This window comes from Erinaceus europaeus, chromosome 1 (assembly GCF_950295315.1).
Source record: "Erinaceus europaeus chromosome 1, mEriEur2.1, whole genome shotgun sequence".
Classification (NCBI taxonomy): domain Eukaryota; kingdom Metazoa; phylum Chordata; class Mammalia; order Eulipotyphla; family Erinaceidae; genus Erinaceus; species Erinaceus europaeus.
Window position 1 is genome coordinate 88,269,700 of NC_080162.1, and position 16,882 is coordinate 88,286,581.

The 16,882-nt window shown below is 45.0% G+C and overlaps 1 protein-coding gene across 3 annotated transcripts in view; it reads left to right on the forward strand.

Annotated features, from left to right (window-relative positions):
- TOX2 (TOX high mobility group box family member 2) overlaps nucleotides 1–16,882 on the forward strand; it is a 178,099-nt gene that overhangs the window by 59,677 nt on the left and 101,540 nt on the right. For 2 of the 3 annotated variants that reach the window (XM_060190362.1, XM_060190355.1), the window contains exon 2: nucleotides 8,228–8,293. The exons of the other annotated variant lie outside the window; for it this stretch is intronic. In XM_060190362.1, the coding sequence (XP_060046345.1) occupies nucleotides 8,228–8,293 (66 nt within the window). The remainder of the gene's footprint in view (nucleotides 1–8,227; nucleotides 8,294–16,882) is intronic. 3 annotated transcript variants of the gene reach the window in all.

Here is a 16,882-nt window from a genome sequence, read left to right on the forward strand (position 1 = left end):
TCCTATTCTTTATCCCTCTGGGATAAAGACCCATAATCATTATGGGGTGCAGAAGGTCTGGTTTCTGTAATTTCTTCTCCACTGGACATGGGTGTTGACAGGTCGATTCATATTCCCAGTCTGTTTTTATCTTTCCCTAGTGGAGCAGGGTTCTGGAGAGGTGGGATTGCAGGGTATTTTTGACTGAGGAGCCAATACAATGTGAAACAGGCACAGAGTTGAAGTTCTTGCATACCTTGTTTTTTGTATATGTAGACACCTGAGCCATGCAAGTTTGTGCACCCTTATGTGGACTATATTTATTTTTTTCATTCTTTCTCTTTCATCCTTCTGCACTTCCTTCCATTTCCATTCTTTTTTTCCTTCCTTCCTTCCTTCCATCATTTATTTATTTTGGATAAAGAGAAAGAAATGGAGAGGGAAGTGGGGACAGAGAGAGACAGAGATACTGCTTTATCAGTCATTAAGCTTCCTCCCTGTGGATGGGGTCCAGGGTTTGAACCTGGGTCCTCATGCACTGTAGTGTGTGCACTCAGTCAGGTGTACCACTGCCTGGCCTCTGTGAATTAAATTTCTACCACTGTAAAGGCATGGTGTGTGTACACACCTGGGCACATCCTCCTCTGTGTGTGTGCGGCCAGGCTCTATGATACATGCACACTCATGCTGATGCTGTGGCAACACTGGTTTGTGTTACCCATGGATGTGGTGCAGGCGTAACCAAGTGCTGTGTGTGACATGACCCCACTGGTTTGTGGTGTGTGTGTGTCATCTCCACACTTGGGCACACTGCCTGTTTTCTCTACCTTTGTGTGCACATACAGTCAGCGTTTGTGGTACAATGGGTATAGATGTGGGTGCTTTTTATCTTGTCTGGGCACATGAGAAAAAACTTAACCTAATGACTTTTCTTTTTGCTTTAAAGTCTTCCTTCCCATCCCAGAAATGACCCCACAGAAGAGAACTGAGTGTATAACTCTGATGCCTTCGTGCTCTGGGGACTGAGCCAGGAGAAGCCCAGGAGCCCTCAGGCCCCCTTCCTTCTTACCTTCCTCTGTGGTGGAAACCAGAGCTAAGTGGGCAGAGAGCAGATATCCCCACTGCTTTGGAACCTCTGTTTGTAGCTGCCTGAGCCCCATGTTCTCCCAGGGGGTGTGGGGTAGAAGAACCAAGGCTTCCCCAGGCTCTGCCTCCATCTTCTCACAGACTCCTTGAAAGCAGGAAACTAGCCTTACTCTGCCATGTGGCGGTTCTTTCTTAGTTGAATAAATGAGTGAATGAGTAACCGCCCTTCTCCCCCACTTGTCATCAGCATACACCTATTAAAGTCCAGGGCCTCCTCTCCTCCCACCCCCAATGCCATTCCCTGCTGATAATTCATTGAAGAGAATCCTTCTCTCTCCTCAATCATTCCAAAGCACCCGTGTTATTATAAAGTATATAGTGGGGTACTGCAAAGCCTTGAACCCCTGCTGCTGAGGCTCTTACAGCCTAGTAGGAAGACCAAACAGAAACAAACAGCCTGGAATTTATAAAGTCCAGCCTCTCCCTGATGACCCTGAAGTCTTGAGCAGTTATATTAACTTTCTCTTGTTTCCTGTTTTTTTTTTCCTTCCCTGTTTTATTTGATAGGACAGAGAAATTGAGAGGAGGAGGAGGAGATAGAGAGGGAGGGAGAGAGAGAAAGACTTGCAACCCTGCTTCACCACTCGTGGAGCATCTTCTCTGCAGGTGAGGAGCAAGGACTGGAGCCCCATTCTTTGTGCATAGTAATGTGTGTGCTCAACCAGGTGCGCCATGGCCCAATCTCCTGTTTCCTTGTTTTTAAATGTCTGTTTCACTGGACTGTTGTGAGAATAAAATGAGATGCTGTTTACTGCTGACATTTCTCTGGAGCTTCAACCTTGTGCTAGTCCACTGCTCCTGAGAGGCTTTATTTTTTTTTCCTTTTTTCTTTTCAATTTCAGAGCAACAGAAAGGGAGGGGGAGGGAGAAAGAAGCAGAGACACCACAACACTACTCCACTGCTCATGAAACTTCCCCTTTGCAGCAGCTCCTATGTGGTGCCAAGAGCTCAAACCCTGGTCTTCACTCATGGTAAAGTGTATGCTCTACCAGCTGAGCTATATCCTGGCCCCTAAGTGAGGTCTTTTTATGGAAAGACTTTTGCTCCATACCTGCTCTGTTTGTTCATACACTAAATATTGTTGAGTATCTGCTCTGGGCATTAGGGAAGAGAGAGGGAGAGAGGGAACGAACCATTCGGCGCCCTTTCATTGATGTTCTGGCCACCAGTGGGCCACCAGTGGCCACTTATTTCCCTCTTCTTTTTTGTATGTATTCCTGCTATTGATTTATATATTTATTTATTTCCCCTTTTGTTGCCTTTGTTTTTTTATTGTTGTTGTAGTTATTATTGTTATTGATGATGTTGTTGTTAGATAGGACAGAGAGAAATGGAGAGAGGAGGGGAAGACAGGGGACGAGAAAGACATCTGCAGACCTGCTTCACTGCTTGTGAGGCGACCTCCTTGCAGGTGAGGAGCTGTGGCGTCATACCAGGATCCTTATGCTGGTCCTTGCACTTTGAGCCATGTGCGCTTAACCCACTGCACTACCGCCTGACTCCCCCTGCTATTGATTTATAAAATGTTCTAGGGGGCCTGGGTAGTAGCGCAGCGGGTTAAGGCGCTCGTGCCATAAAGCGCAAAGACCGGCCTAAGGATCCTGGTTTGAGCCCCCGGCTCCCCACCTGCAGGGGAGTCGATTCACAGTCAGTGAAGCAGGATTGCAGGTGTCTGTCTTTCTCTCTCTCTCTCTGTCTCCCCTCCTCTCTCCATTTCTCTCTCTGTCCTATCCAACAACATCAGTGGCAACAACAGCAACAACAAGAGCAACAAAATGGGAAAAAATGGCCTCCAGGAGCAATGGATTCGTAGTACAGGCACCGAACCCCAGCAATAACCCTGAAGGCAAAATAATAATACAATAAAATAAAATAATAAAATAAAATGTTCTAGGAACCAAAAAGGTGGCTCAGCAGTTGCCTTGAATACATGAGCCTGTCGTTCAACAACTGAAACCACATAAAGATCAAGGGAGATCCAGAAGATGACAAAATGAAGTCCAGGGATGGTAGAGTGGTTAAATAAATAACAACAACAAAAAAGATTTTTTAAAAAATTTTTTATTCAAAAAAGATTTTTAAAAACCCAACAAACTGGGCAGTAGTGCACTAGGTTGAGCGCACTACTTGCCAGGCGCAAGGATCCTGTTTTGTTGGAGCCCCGGGCTCCCCCGCCTGCAGGGAGGTGGATGTACAAGTGAAGCTGGTCTGCAGGTATTTGTTTTCCTCTCCCCCTCTCTGTCTTCTTCTCCTCTCTCAATTTCTCTCTGTTCTATGCAGCAGCAACAGCAGCAGCAGCAACAACCAAGAGGGTGGGGTTAGCCCTGTTGGTGGCATAATGATTATGCAAAGGGACTGTCAGGCCTGAGGCTCCTAAATCCCAGGTTCAATTCCCTGCCCCCACCATACAGAGATGAGCAGTGCTCTGGTAAAGAGAGAAGAAAAAAACAATGGAAAAAAAAAAAGATGTCCATCAGGAGCAGTGGATTTGTAGTGCTAGCACAGAGCCCCAGTGATAACCCTGGAAGCAAAAACAAAACAAAACAACCAACCTTTTAAAACCTGTTTTACTGCCAATGCCCATGTCCAGTGGAGAAGCAATTATAGAAGCCAGAACCTCACCTTCTGCACCCCTAAGAGAATTTTGGTCCATATCCCCAAATATCCCCAAAGTGGGAGAAATGTTAAGGGAAGATGATCAGACAGTACTGAATTCCAATTCCATCAAGACCTGGAGAGAGAGAAGAGGATAAAAGGACGGACATTCTGAAGTAGCAGTAGGTGTGTGACTGAAAAAGGAAGAGAAAGCAGGACCATAGACTAAATGGGCAAATATATATAAATATAGTTAGTTATAGTGATAGTAGTCAACCCGTATCTGTGACCTTGGGAGAACTACTACAGTTTCCAATGGAAGGAAAGGGGACACAAAACTCTGGTGGTAGGAATAGTACAGAATTATACCCGTTATCTCATAATTTTGTAAATATTAAATCATTAACATTTTTAAAAACTTTCAAATGTCTGGTTAGACTTAGTCTCCCCTTCCACTTCCAGTGACTCCTTTTCTTAGAATGTACCCATAAATCATGTTTGGTTTAAAAAAAAAAAAAAAGGTTAGGTTTGACCAAACTAACAAACGGCCATGATATCATAATAAAAAGTACCCAGGAACTTTTACAGGAAGCTCCTTATTCTGACTAGTTCATAGTCCCATTCCTGGCACCAGGTCACATTTCTAACCTCTATGTTGATCCCATTCTGGGACTGAAGATGGAAGTGGAGAGGGAACCATCTTGATGAGGAGCAATCAGAAGAACCAAGAGCTGGCAGACCTCCTGGAGAGGCTGTCTCTGAGCAGGGCCTGGAAGTGTGAGATCTGAATGCAGCACGGTGGAGGGAACCTGCATTGGTGTTTAGTGCTCAGATTTTAGGTATGCATGGTCTTTCTTTTGCTAACCCAGCAATTAGGAAGACACTGCCAGTCCCTGTGGGGGGAAGCATTTGGTAACTCCCCCACCCTCACTGTTTTAATGGGCAGACTGGATGGATAAGGAAGAATATCAATGTGTATTTGTTGCTCCACCCACCCACCTACCTCTCCACTTATAAACATTTATGGAATATCAACTTTGTACTAGGTGCTGTTCTAGGTGTCTTAGAACCCTGACCTCAGGGGACTATCTTAGTGAGAAGAGCCCAACTATAAGCAAATGAATACATATAATAAATACATGTAGAATGACACATATAGAATGCTGTAAGGTCCAGGGGCTGTGAATAAAAGAATAAGGTGGCAAGGTGGAGGGCCAGGGAGATAGCTTGGCACAGGAGATAGGTACCCTGGCCACAGGTTCAATCCCTGCTGCTGCCATATGCTAGAGCTGAGCAGTGCTTCTGGTCTGTCTATTTGATTCTGTCTTTCTCTCTATTTCTTTCTATCTCTTATGATCAATCAATCAATAAATAAGTAAATAAATAAAGGGACTAGATGGTGGTCAGTCTAGTTGAATGTACAAGTTTCCGTGAACAAAGACCAGGATTTAAGCCCTCAGTCCCTCCCTCCCTACAGGGAGACTCTTCATGAGCAGTGAAGCAATGCTGTAGGTCTCTTTCTCTCTCTCTTTCTCAATTTCTTTCTCAAATAAATATATAAAATATTAAAAATAAACTAATAAAGGCTGGGTGTTGACACACTTGATTGAGTACCCATGTTACCATGCACAAGGATCTGGGTCCAAGCCCCCTGTCCCCACCTGCAGTGAGGAAGCTTCATGAGCAGTGAAGCAGTGCTGCAGGCATCTCTCTTTCTCTCTCTCTTTTTTTTCTTTTTTTCCTCCAGGGTTATTGCTGGGGCTCGGGGCCTGCACTATGAATCCTCTGCTCCTGGAGGCCATTTTTTTCCCATTTCATTCCATTGTTGTTATTGTTGTTGTTGTTGTTAGGACAGAGAGAAATCGAGAGAGGAAGGGAAGACAGAGAAGGGGAGAGAAAGACAGTCACCTACATACCTGATTCACTGCTTGTGAAGCGACCCCCCTTCAGGTAGAGAGCCAGGGAGCTCCAACCAGGATCCTTAGGCTGGTTCTTGCACTTCACACCATGTTTGCTTAACCCACTGCGCTACTGCCTGGCCCTCTCTTTCTCCATCTCTGTCTCTCCTCCCCCTTCCCTAACAGTTTTTCTCTGTCTTTATCCAATTAAAAAAGTAAAATGAATAAATAGTAAAAAAAGAAAAAGAGTGGGGCGTTGGGCGGTAGCACAGCGAGTTAACCACAAGGACCAGCCTACAGATCCCAGTTCGAGACCCCCCACTTCCCCACCTGCAGGGGAGTCGCTTCACAGGCAGTGAAACAGGTCTGCAGGTGTCTATCTCTCTTTCCCCCTCTCTATCTTCCCGTCCTCTCTCCATTTATCTCTGCCTATCCAACAGTGTTGACAACAATAATAACTACAACAATAAAAGAACAAGGGCAACAAAAGGGAATAAATAAATAAATATTTAAAAAAGAAAAAGGTAGAGCAGAACAAAAGACTCAGGAGTGGTGGAGGTTGCTGTGGGCTCTTGGGACTCAAAGGAGCAGGACATTGATCTCCACACTGGTGTGGAGCTTCTGAGAGAAGAAGGTAACTAACATCTTTGGTAGACATGATTCTATTATCTTTTTGTTTTTTTTTTAAATTTCCTGGTGCCTGCTCTGAGCCCACTATTCCAGGTAGTGCTTTCTTTCTCCTTTCCTTCCTTCCTTCCTCTTTGCCTTTCTGCCTTTCTTTTCTTTACAAAAAAAAAAAAAAAAAAAGAAACAGAAGTTGAGAAGGAAGTGTGAGACAAGAAAGGAAGAGAGAAAAGGAAATACCTGCACCACTGCTTATGAAATACCTGCACCACTGTACTTCTTCTCCTTCCACAGATCAGGGATGGGGGTTTGAACCCAAATTCTTGCACATGGTAACTTGTGTGCTGTGCCTGGTGTGCCACTGCCTGGTCCCAACATGACTTTTATGCCCTCCACCAGGGATTTTTTGACTAAGTCCATTAAAGTTACAAATGCTCATACTGCTGGAGTCTGTGATTACACAGACTAATCCTGCAAGAGACTCAGACTCATGCAAGAGGAACGATGCACAAAATTATTCATGGGAGCTACCTTGAAATAGCAAAAGACCAGAAGTGACTCATGTGCTCAGCTAGTTTAATGTTAAATGTATGTGACATCCACGCTATTAAATTCTATCTAGGTAGCACAAAACAGGATTCTGTCCTGATATGAAATGCTTTCCCAAGATGTGTGGCTAAAGAGAAAAATAAGATGCAAAACAGTATGTATGACCTGATGTCACTTGTGTGAATGAAACATCTGTATAATGCCTATATATATGGACTTAAGAATAGAAAGGAAGCCTCTGGCAGGTACTGTGGTTGCCTGTGGAGAGGGTCAATCAATTAAATGGGGTGGTCACCAGACTTTCCACTGTGCTGCCTTTACGTGCTTTGGAAGTGTTAAACCATGTAAATATAACCTAGTAGAAAAAAATAATGTTCAATTAAAATGCTCAGCTAAAGTGGGAGGCCCACTTAGAGCCCTCAAAGAGCCAATCCAGCAGCCACCACTCATCTCCTGAGAGCGCTGACTGCTAATGGCACAGCTGGCCTAGTTCTCTGGGGAGCTGGCCTGAGTTGAGTGAGGGCCCCCCTGCTCAGGAGTCATGCCATGCCTCCTGCTGTCCCTCAAGGGAAGCCCCACCACATATGGACTTCTCTGCTTCCTACTGGCATAAGCTCTATGGCATGGCCAGGCTCCACAGTGCCCCATGGCCTCGGGCTGTAGCCAGCCAGCCTCAGGGATACTGCCCCTGGCTTCTCTCACTGTCCTGCCCCATGTGTCTCCCCACCTTCCAGGTCATTTCTGAAGAGTGTCCCCCCCCCCCCAAATCACATGCCTCTACACCTTTGTCTCGGGTTCTGCTTCCAGGGAACCTCCTTCCAGCCGCCTATCTGAAGGGATGGGAACCCTCTCTTCTACTAGTACAGCTGCTCTCGATGGAGGGGAAAGCTTCCTGAACCCAGATTTTACTGCTTCTCAGTACATTTGTATGAGGTTTCCATCATCACCCTCAAACTGCCAGGGCAACCTAAAGGAGCAAAGCCACGATGGTCTCATGGCTAGGGCAAGCTAACTTCACCCCTGGAGACCTCAGCCTCCCTCCAGCACCTGCAATTCCAGACCTAGCAGACAGCCTGATGTCTAATCTGATGTCATATTAGCCAAGGGAGGTGCTTGCATTCTTCCAGAGCTGGGGAGCTCAGTACCTGAAAAGGTGGGCAGCCTTTGGACAATCTTGAAAGGGCAGCACGAGCCCCCTCTTTATTCTAAACATGATCAGTGGCACTCACCCCACACTCTGAGGGGTCACAGGACCAGGGCTGTTCCTTCTATTTTAGCGGGAACCCTGCTGAAATGGGGAGTTGAGCACCTTAGACTCTGGCCTTTGCCTCCACATCCTTTCCCCTCAGCACATCCAGTCCCCTGACTTGTGACATCCCCTCCTGGAACATTTTTGAGAACATGTTACTCAGAGCCACTTCTCTCTCTGTTCCAGTTTGATGGTGACAGTGCATACGTGGGGATGAGTGACGGAAACCCAGAGCTCCTGTCAACCAGCCAGGTGGGTGCCCATCCTTGCTGAGTGGGGCGTGACCTTGGGCCCCTCGGGTAGGTGTGGGAGGGGTGCAGGGCAGTGGGGCACAGCTCACTACTACCTTCTCTCAGAACGATCAAGGCTATCAGTTGAGTTCCCTTCAAAGGGAGAGTTCAACTGGGGCTAAGGCATTTTCTGGAAACCACCTGCCTGGTTACTATTGACTTAAAATGGGCAGCACTGAAACTTGATAGCATTCAGAATGTGTTGCCACTTCCCCATGCTTGATGACTAGAGTTGTCACATGCTCCCTGGTGCTGCCTGCCTCTTGCTCTCACCTCTGGGGACCTACATTGCTGTGGGGGTACACACACAAGCATAGGTAGGTCTTTAAGTTCCTCACTACACACAGATGCTAGGGAGGGTCCTCACAGTGAGGTGAGGAGCTGGGGAGGATTTCCCTGCAGGAGGACCTTCTTTAAGTTCTGGAGAAAGCTTCCTTAGACAGTGGTGCCTGCACAGCAGTAACAGCTTAGCTGGAGAACCAAGGAATTTAACAGTTGCCAGGAGACTCTGGGAGCTGAGGGCAAGCCTATCCCTGGGGGTGACTGTGGTTGTGACAGTCTAGGCTGGGTGACTGGCCCCACATCTTTCTAGCTGGGGACAGAGAAGCCGATTCATTTACAGACATTATTGTGCCCCACTAAGTGACAGGTTCTGTGGGGACATGGAATAAAGTGAGTGAAACACAGTCCTTGGGAGATGCTGCCAGTGAGGGAGTCGGTCATCCTAGGTGTGTGTGTGTGTGTGTGTGTGTGTGTGTGTGTGTGTGTGTGTGTGTGTGCTGAGGCCACCATGCTGTGACCCTTCTCTGGTTGTGACCAGGTAAGCACTGATGGTAGCTGCAGAGCTGCATTCATACTGGCATTGCCAACCTATAAAACACCGGTGGGCAAGACTCCAGGCCCTGGATAGTCTCATCTTGGAAGAGTCACTCAAGTCATATACATACTTGGGAATATAGTTGTGTGCAAAGACCAGAGCTTACTCACAAACACCTCATCTGAGCACTTTCACAGTATTGCAGTTGTATTTTATTAGCCTACTGAGTCCTGGCTCTCAGACATTGTTATGGTGGAGCCGTTTCTAGGCTCAGGCCTTGACCTAGAGGGTTGACTGTAGACATGGGAGCATAGTCCTTGGAGCAATAATGTGGGGCAGATAAATGCCTTCCTGCAGTCTACTGGCAGCAACAACAACCTCCACTGTTCACTCAACATGTTTGCAGTTTAAGAAATCCTGTATCCTACTACTTACTTCGACTCATCTTCATAACAATCTCAAAAAGTAATAACCATCATAATTAAACCTATTACATATATGAGATAGCAGAGGCTTAGGGGTGTTTGTTGGCTCAGCCAGTGAGTAGTACAGCTGGGCTTCGAACCTGTACAGCTGGGGCCCAAACTGAGTTCTACACATGACATCGATGTGCTTGTGGAGAGCTCTGTTCCCACCCTGAAGCTATTGCCAACTTGCTTCAGACTAAATGTCACTTCTTCAGGTGGCTCTTGATGTCCTTTAGATTTTTGAGCCTTAACTCTGAAAAATTAGGTCCCCTTGCTATCATTTTCTTTCCTGGTGTCATATCCTTTTAATTTATGGAGTTTGCCACTGTTTATGGGATAACTTGGTCGACATTTGATTTCCATATAGACTACTTCCAGTGGTTGTTGTCTCTCTCTTCTTTCCTCCCTCTCTCATTCCCTCCCTTCCATCTCTAGATAGTGGATGGGGAGACACAGAGGGACAGTGGACCAGGAGGCGGGCACAGTAGATAAAACATTGGATTCTTAAGCGCGAGATCCTAAGTTTGATCCCTGGCATCACATGTGTCAGAGTGATGCTCTGTTTCTCTCTTCTCCCTTTCATTAATAAATAAATAAAGCTTTTTAAAGGGGAAAGGCAAAGGTAGGGAAACAAAGAGAAGGGAGACATCATAGCATTGCTCCATCACCCTCTGACAGCTTCGCTTTCAAATGGTGTCCCCATGTGGTGGTTCGGGCCTTAAATCAGGGACCTCATGTGTTGTGAAATGTAAGCTCTACCAGAGATCTAATAGGTTGTCAAAGAAATCATGACATATTTTTTCTATCTTTTCCTATGCAAAGAACTCATCATGACTTTTCTGACAACCAAGTATCTCCTGTCCCCTCGCACACCTGTCAGCACAACTTTTTGAGGCTTAAGCTTAGAACTGGAACATGAGTGTTTCCAGCACATTCTAGGTTCAAGGCTACACCTGGTGATGAGAGGAGCTCCACCAAGTATTGTCATCTCTTAGCAAACTGCCACATGTGGGTGGAGTATATAGTTTATTTTGATGATTTCATGAAGAGTAACAGACTCTTCTGGGGCCTGCAGATCTGCATGGCTTGGGGGAACCCCACCTGTCTCAAACTCTTAAGGGCAATGGATTTTTTTTCTCCTTCCAACCTTTTTCACAGATTGCTTGTTTGTGACTGTGCATTCAAGTATACCCAAGAACACGCTAACATGGTGTGTGACTTCACCACCTATAGCCATTGTGTCATCCTAATTACTGAGCATTGCCAGAATATAGAAGAACAAAAGGATAGACACTCTAAATGGCATAAAATACATGTTATAGATATGGTTAATCACAGAGTTCACCCATTTGCCAAATGTTTATTGGGCACTTATTACATGAAAAACTCTACACATGATTGGGAAACCACTTTTGGAAAACATTTGCTTCCAGAACACGCAATTTCATCATGTTAAAGACATTTTTGTGGACTTTAATGTCACCCTTCTCCTGAAACACCATGCTCTTTATTTAGAAACTGCAGGAGAGGCAAAACTTCTATGGGGAATGTATTAGCCAACTACGTTCTCTTTTATAATATTTCAAACCAGCTTTTGTGGGCTTGACATTTCTTTTGCAAATAACTGTCTCACTGTTTGGTTTGTGCAAGTCCACAAAATTCTTGCATTGCTACCTAAGCTTTCATAAATGATCACTTCTTCCCCTCTTAGAACCTGGTGTTTCTTTGCTACCAATAAAATTCTCAGTTGTGGCTTCTGGCCTCTTAGCCCTCCTGGGTTGAGGGCCTGGGAACAGCTACTCCTTCCCCCTGTTAAGAGCAGACACTGCCCAGGAGTTCTAGGGATTGGTATATTTCCTAAGTTATATGACCTGGGGCGAGTCTCTCTCTTCCTGGGATGAGGAAAGAAATTGGATTGGGACTCGGCTGCCCTGGCTTCAAATGCGAGCTCTTCCACACTCCAGTTAGATGCCCTATGCAAGTCTTGTCAACTTTCTATCAATGGGAAGAGTCCCACCTGCCTTGTAGAAGCCAGGGGGGTTGTGCATTGTGGATCCAGTAGTGCCTCCCCCGAGGTCCCTTCACTAGATCAGGGCACCCATTTGGCCAGCTGTTGCAAGTGTTGGCTGCTCACTGGTCACAATGATTCATTTTCAAGAGAACTGGACTCTGCCATCTGGGAGCCATAAGCAGGGACAGGGCATGGGGGACTGTTGAGAAGTCTGAGCCCCTTGTCTCAGGGGAAACCAACTTTGCAACTCCCCATGGGGCCCCTCTGTTCTGGTGGAGAGTAAGTGTGTCCTTGCTTAACTCCTTTCTCTGCCCTGTGCCTTCCTCCCTTCTCCGGGAGTCATTTCTCAATAAGTCTTTGTCATAAGCATCCCCATCTGGGGTTCTGCTGCAGGGACTCACAACCTAAGATGATATGTAAAGTACAGATATTGGATAAACTTAGCTTCTTTTTACCACCATAAGTAGCACTTTGTCACACCAGGTGAGTCTCTGGTCATGTCTTGTGCTCATTTACAACCCTGTACCTTTGTGTGCACTGTTTCCTCTACGGAAATCCCCTGGTCACTTGTACCCAGCTAGTGCCATTTTATTCTTTTGGGGGTGCTGCAAATATCACCTTCTCTTTATAGCCTTCCTGTCACTAAGTAGGGCTTTCCAGTCCTCATAGCTCTAAAATCTAAAGAGTTTAGACTTTGCCTAAAAATTGTTGAAAGACTGTGTGTGAAAAGGTGTGTGTGGGGGGAGACAGACAGATAGACATTGATATTGGCTGGCACAATCAGATCTAAAAGGTCTCAAAGACAAGAGTGAATTCTTAGAGGGGAGACAAGGAGGGTGTGAGAATGGGCTGAGAAGGACAGCATTGTCTTAGGTGGAGGTAGAGGCAGAGGAGATGGCCAGAAGTGGAGGCATCTGAGGTGTGTTTGGGCACTGATGTTGACGGGCCCTGATGATGATGAATGTAGAAGACAAAGGAAACAACAGTGTGGAGAGTGAGTGACTCCCAGGCTTCTAGCATGAGCCTATTTTCCAGCATGATGGTATTTTCTGAGTTGGGGAAAGTGCTGGGAAATGTAGGTTCAGTGCAGTAAGAGATAGGTGTGTTAAGTTTGAGACGAGTGTCCAAGTGGAGATGTCCACTTAGGTAGAGGGTTGTGAAACATGGACCTCATTGGAAGCAAATTTCAAAGCCCTCAACCCAGGATGAAATGTACATGGAGAGAGAAGAGCGTGAACATCACTGTTGAGCTCCAACACTCAGAGTAGAAGAGAAGACTGAAACAGCTTGAGAAGCAAAAAGGGAGAACATGGAGTCCTAGAGGCCAAGGGTAAAGTGGTCCAAAATGAGGGAGGAAAAATGATGTTGGATCCATAACTCCTTCCCTAAGTACACATTTTCTCTCTAAAGGATAGTTTTTTTTTTATTTGTTTGCTTTTGGGGGGGGATTTAAGGGGGGCCTAAGACTTTGAGCCTATATGATTCCACTGCTCCCAGAGGATTATTCTTTTTTCTTTTTAATTTTAGAGACAGAGAAAGATGAAGACAGAGGAACAGAGGAAGAGAGAGAGACAGGGAGAGTTAGGGGGATAGAAAAAGACAGATGTGAGGGGTGAGCAGTGGTGTACCTGGTAGAGCACACATGTTACAGTGCACAAGGACTTGGGTTCAAATCCCAGGTCCCCATCTGCAGGGGAGAAACTTCAAAAGTGGTGAAGCAGTGCTGCAAATGTCTCTCTCACTCTCTGTATTCTCCCTTCCTTCTTGATTTCTCTGTCTCAATCTAGTAAATGAATAAAATAAAGAGAGACAGTGGGAGAGAGATAGAGGAAGATAGAGTAGAGAGATCTCACAGCACCACTCCACTGCTCATGAAGCTTCTGTCAAGGCTGGGCATGGTACGGTGCTCTCATATGATGCTTAGGGCTTGAACCTGGGTCCTCTGGAACTGTAAAATGTGTAAAACTCCACTAAGTATGTGCAAGATATCATTGTACTCAGGAAACCACAAAGGCCCCCAAAATCATATTTAAGAGATACTTTACAACTTCAGGGTGGGAAAGACATCCTATGACTCAGTATCCTAAAAGAAAGCGCAAAATTTTGATCATACATTTAAATGAAAAGCAACTTTGGCAGCATAAGTAAAATTAAAATACAAATGAAAAATCAGGCAAAAGTATTTTCAACTTACAATGCAGTCTCGTTGCAATGTTCCAAGGAATCAATTCAAACTCTGGTAGGAAAATGGGCCAGTGATGCCAGCCAGTAGCATACAGAAAAGGAGATAGAAATGTATCTTCAGTCTATGAAAAGATGCTGGAAATTACTCATAAAAAGAAACAAACTAAAACCTCCATTTTTACTTCTCATGTGGCAAAAATCTAAAGGCCTGGTAACATTCTCTGTTGGATTCTAGGTGGGAAAATAGGCATGTGAATACATCACTAAAGGGAGAGTAAGTCAGTGTAACCCCTATGAAGGACAGATTTGCAACATCTATTAAAATTACAAATGCATTGACCTATAACCTAGCAGTTCCCTTCTTGGAAATATGCACCACAGATATTTTTGCACACAGGAGAAATGACATATTCTGGATTATTCATGCTTGTATTGTTTATAATGGCAGGAGATTGGAAACAATCCAAATGTGCCATAATAGGGGAATAGTTAAATAAATTATGTGCATCTATCCAATGAAGTACTGTGTGGCTGTAAAGAAAGAGGAAACTGAAGTAGCATAGAAAGTCATTAGATGTATTATTTACTGAACATACAATGTGGAGGACAATGAATACAGTGTGTTGTAGTTTGTGGGGAAAAGGCAGTAAGAATTTATGTTTTTATATGATGAATTTTATTATAGTAGCACTGGAGGGGTATTTGGAAACTAATGAAAGTGGCTTGGTGTGTGTGTGTGTGTGTGTATGTGTGTGTGTGTTGGGAACAGGGTAGGTAGATGGGATAGAAAAGAGACTTCACTATATCTTTCATATTTCAGGGATTTAAGTCATGGGGATTTACTGAAACTTCCAAAAATTAAGTAAAATTTCTACAAGGTGTCAGGCTGGGGAACTGACTTGAGCAGGGAGTGCATTTTCTATCATGCCTGAGGACCTGAGTTTTAGCCCGAGCACCACATATGATGGAATAGCACTCTGGTCAGTCTGTCTGTCTGTCTGTCTCTCTCTCTCTCTCTCTCAAAATCTTGAAAAAAAATATTAATAGTGACTTAGCAATGGTTTACAAAAATAAAAGATTTTAGTGAACAACTCTACATCTATACATGATATGTGTAAATTACCACACTCTACACCAAAATTCTGTGCCCCCCCCCTCCTCTCTGATAACCACTGTAGTTGTCACAAACTCCAGGAGACACTTTGCTTACCATTTTCTCTGCATTCGTTTGCTGTAGCAGCCTATAGTCCAGCTGTATGTGAAACGACCTGGTAGTTGTCTTGCGCCACCTTACTTATTTCACTTAGCACAATCACCTCTAGTTCTGCCTGTTTTGCCCCAAACAATACAATGTCATTTTTTAAATTGCCGAATAGTATTCTACTGAATATATTGGAATACTAATATATTGAAGTATGTTGAAAGCATTGAATATATCCATTATCTTCTTTGGTCAGTCATCTGTTGTTGCTCTCATACCTTGGCTATTGTGAATGATCCAGCTTTGGGAGGAGGAGCATATACCCTTTCACATGCCTTCATTACTTATATTGTGTTGTTGGAAAATTCATGTGGTTTTCAGTTTTTCTATGTGAAAATGAATCAGGACTTCTCCAACAACTCAGTGTATATGGTATTGTTGGTTCATACAGTATTTCCATTTCTATAAATTGAACTTTTTTTAAAAGTAAAACTTAGACAAGAAGGAGTAGAAGGTTCAGTTCTTCTGTGTCCAGGAGTTTCAGGGGGAAAGGAAGTCATTTATAACCTCAGAAAAAGTAACTTTGATGTGTCGGGGCCTTTGTGTAAGTCTCTATGGGGGTGGAGGAGGGAGTGTGAAGTGAGAATGTGAACAGTTTAAAAGGAGGACCTGTGTGAGCTGTCTAGCTGTGGGGGAAGAGGAGCAAGGGAGGTGATTTTGTGGATGGATTGGCTGAGAGCAAAGGGGGGGTCTGTATCTGAAAAGTTAGGGGGCAGGTCACCTGTTGTGAAGCAGGGCCTAACAGTCTGAAGTGGGTGGGAACTGATCTCTAGAGGAAGGTGTGTTTAGGGGGTTGGGGAGCGGAGGGGGCAGATGAATTCAGGACGAGTGATTGGCAGGCAGTGAGGCAGGTATACCAGAAGGACACACTGTTCTTTGTCATTTGATAGAGAGACTGAAATAAAGGACCAGGGATCCCAACCTGAGTAAGGGGAGAGCAGAGGGGAATCTGAGTACAGGGAATTCTGAAGGCTGTGTGGAGGAGCCCTCAACATGGCCCCTGGCCTTACCCCCTCTTTACTTGAGTGCCCCTCCTCTTGGTTGCAGGCTCCATATGACCATAGGAGGCCCGACAGACAATGTGCGTGCCAGCACTTGGAATGAAGAGGTTGTTGTCCTTGGTCCCAGGCATCACTGTGCTTGTGAAGCAGCCTTCCACCACCAATCCTAAGGGATGCCTGGTCTGGCTTTCTTACTTATGCACTATACATAGACCTTGAGTGGGTCAGTGGCATAGCTGGGAGGTCAGAAGACAGATTGCCTGACAAGGTCTTACTTGCAATCCTGGGCATTGTCTTTGTGGCCTGTGAAGTCTCTCCAGCAGGGGGCAGTGTATGGTGCCCAGAATAAAGGGAAAAGCCTGAAGCTTCAAGTTCCAGGTTCAGATCAATTCCCTTCACCTGGATTGGTGTCTCTGAGCCTTGGGTTTTCTCAAGTGAATTGTGAGGGCAGATGGTCTGTTGACTTTTTCCAGCACTAAATATTGATACTCACTGAGCAATTCTCTGGGATCAGACCCTGGAGTAAAATGTTTTCCAGGGCCAGTCGTATTTCCTCCTCACATGAACTCTGCCAAGTAGACACTGTTGCCATCCCATTTTACAGATAAGGAAACTGCAGCATACAGAGACAGAGAAGAAGAAATCCTTCCTTGGTAAATGTGTAGAGAGACAGGAGACTTCCAGGCATTGAAAGCTAAGGTTCTAGGTCTGCTAACTCCGGCCTCTGAATCTGTGTACATCAAAAAGGGCAAAAATGACAAGATTCTTATTGCTTTAATTAAAACCTGGGTGAAGAGCTCGCAACTCATA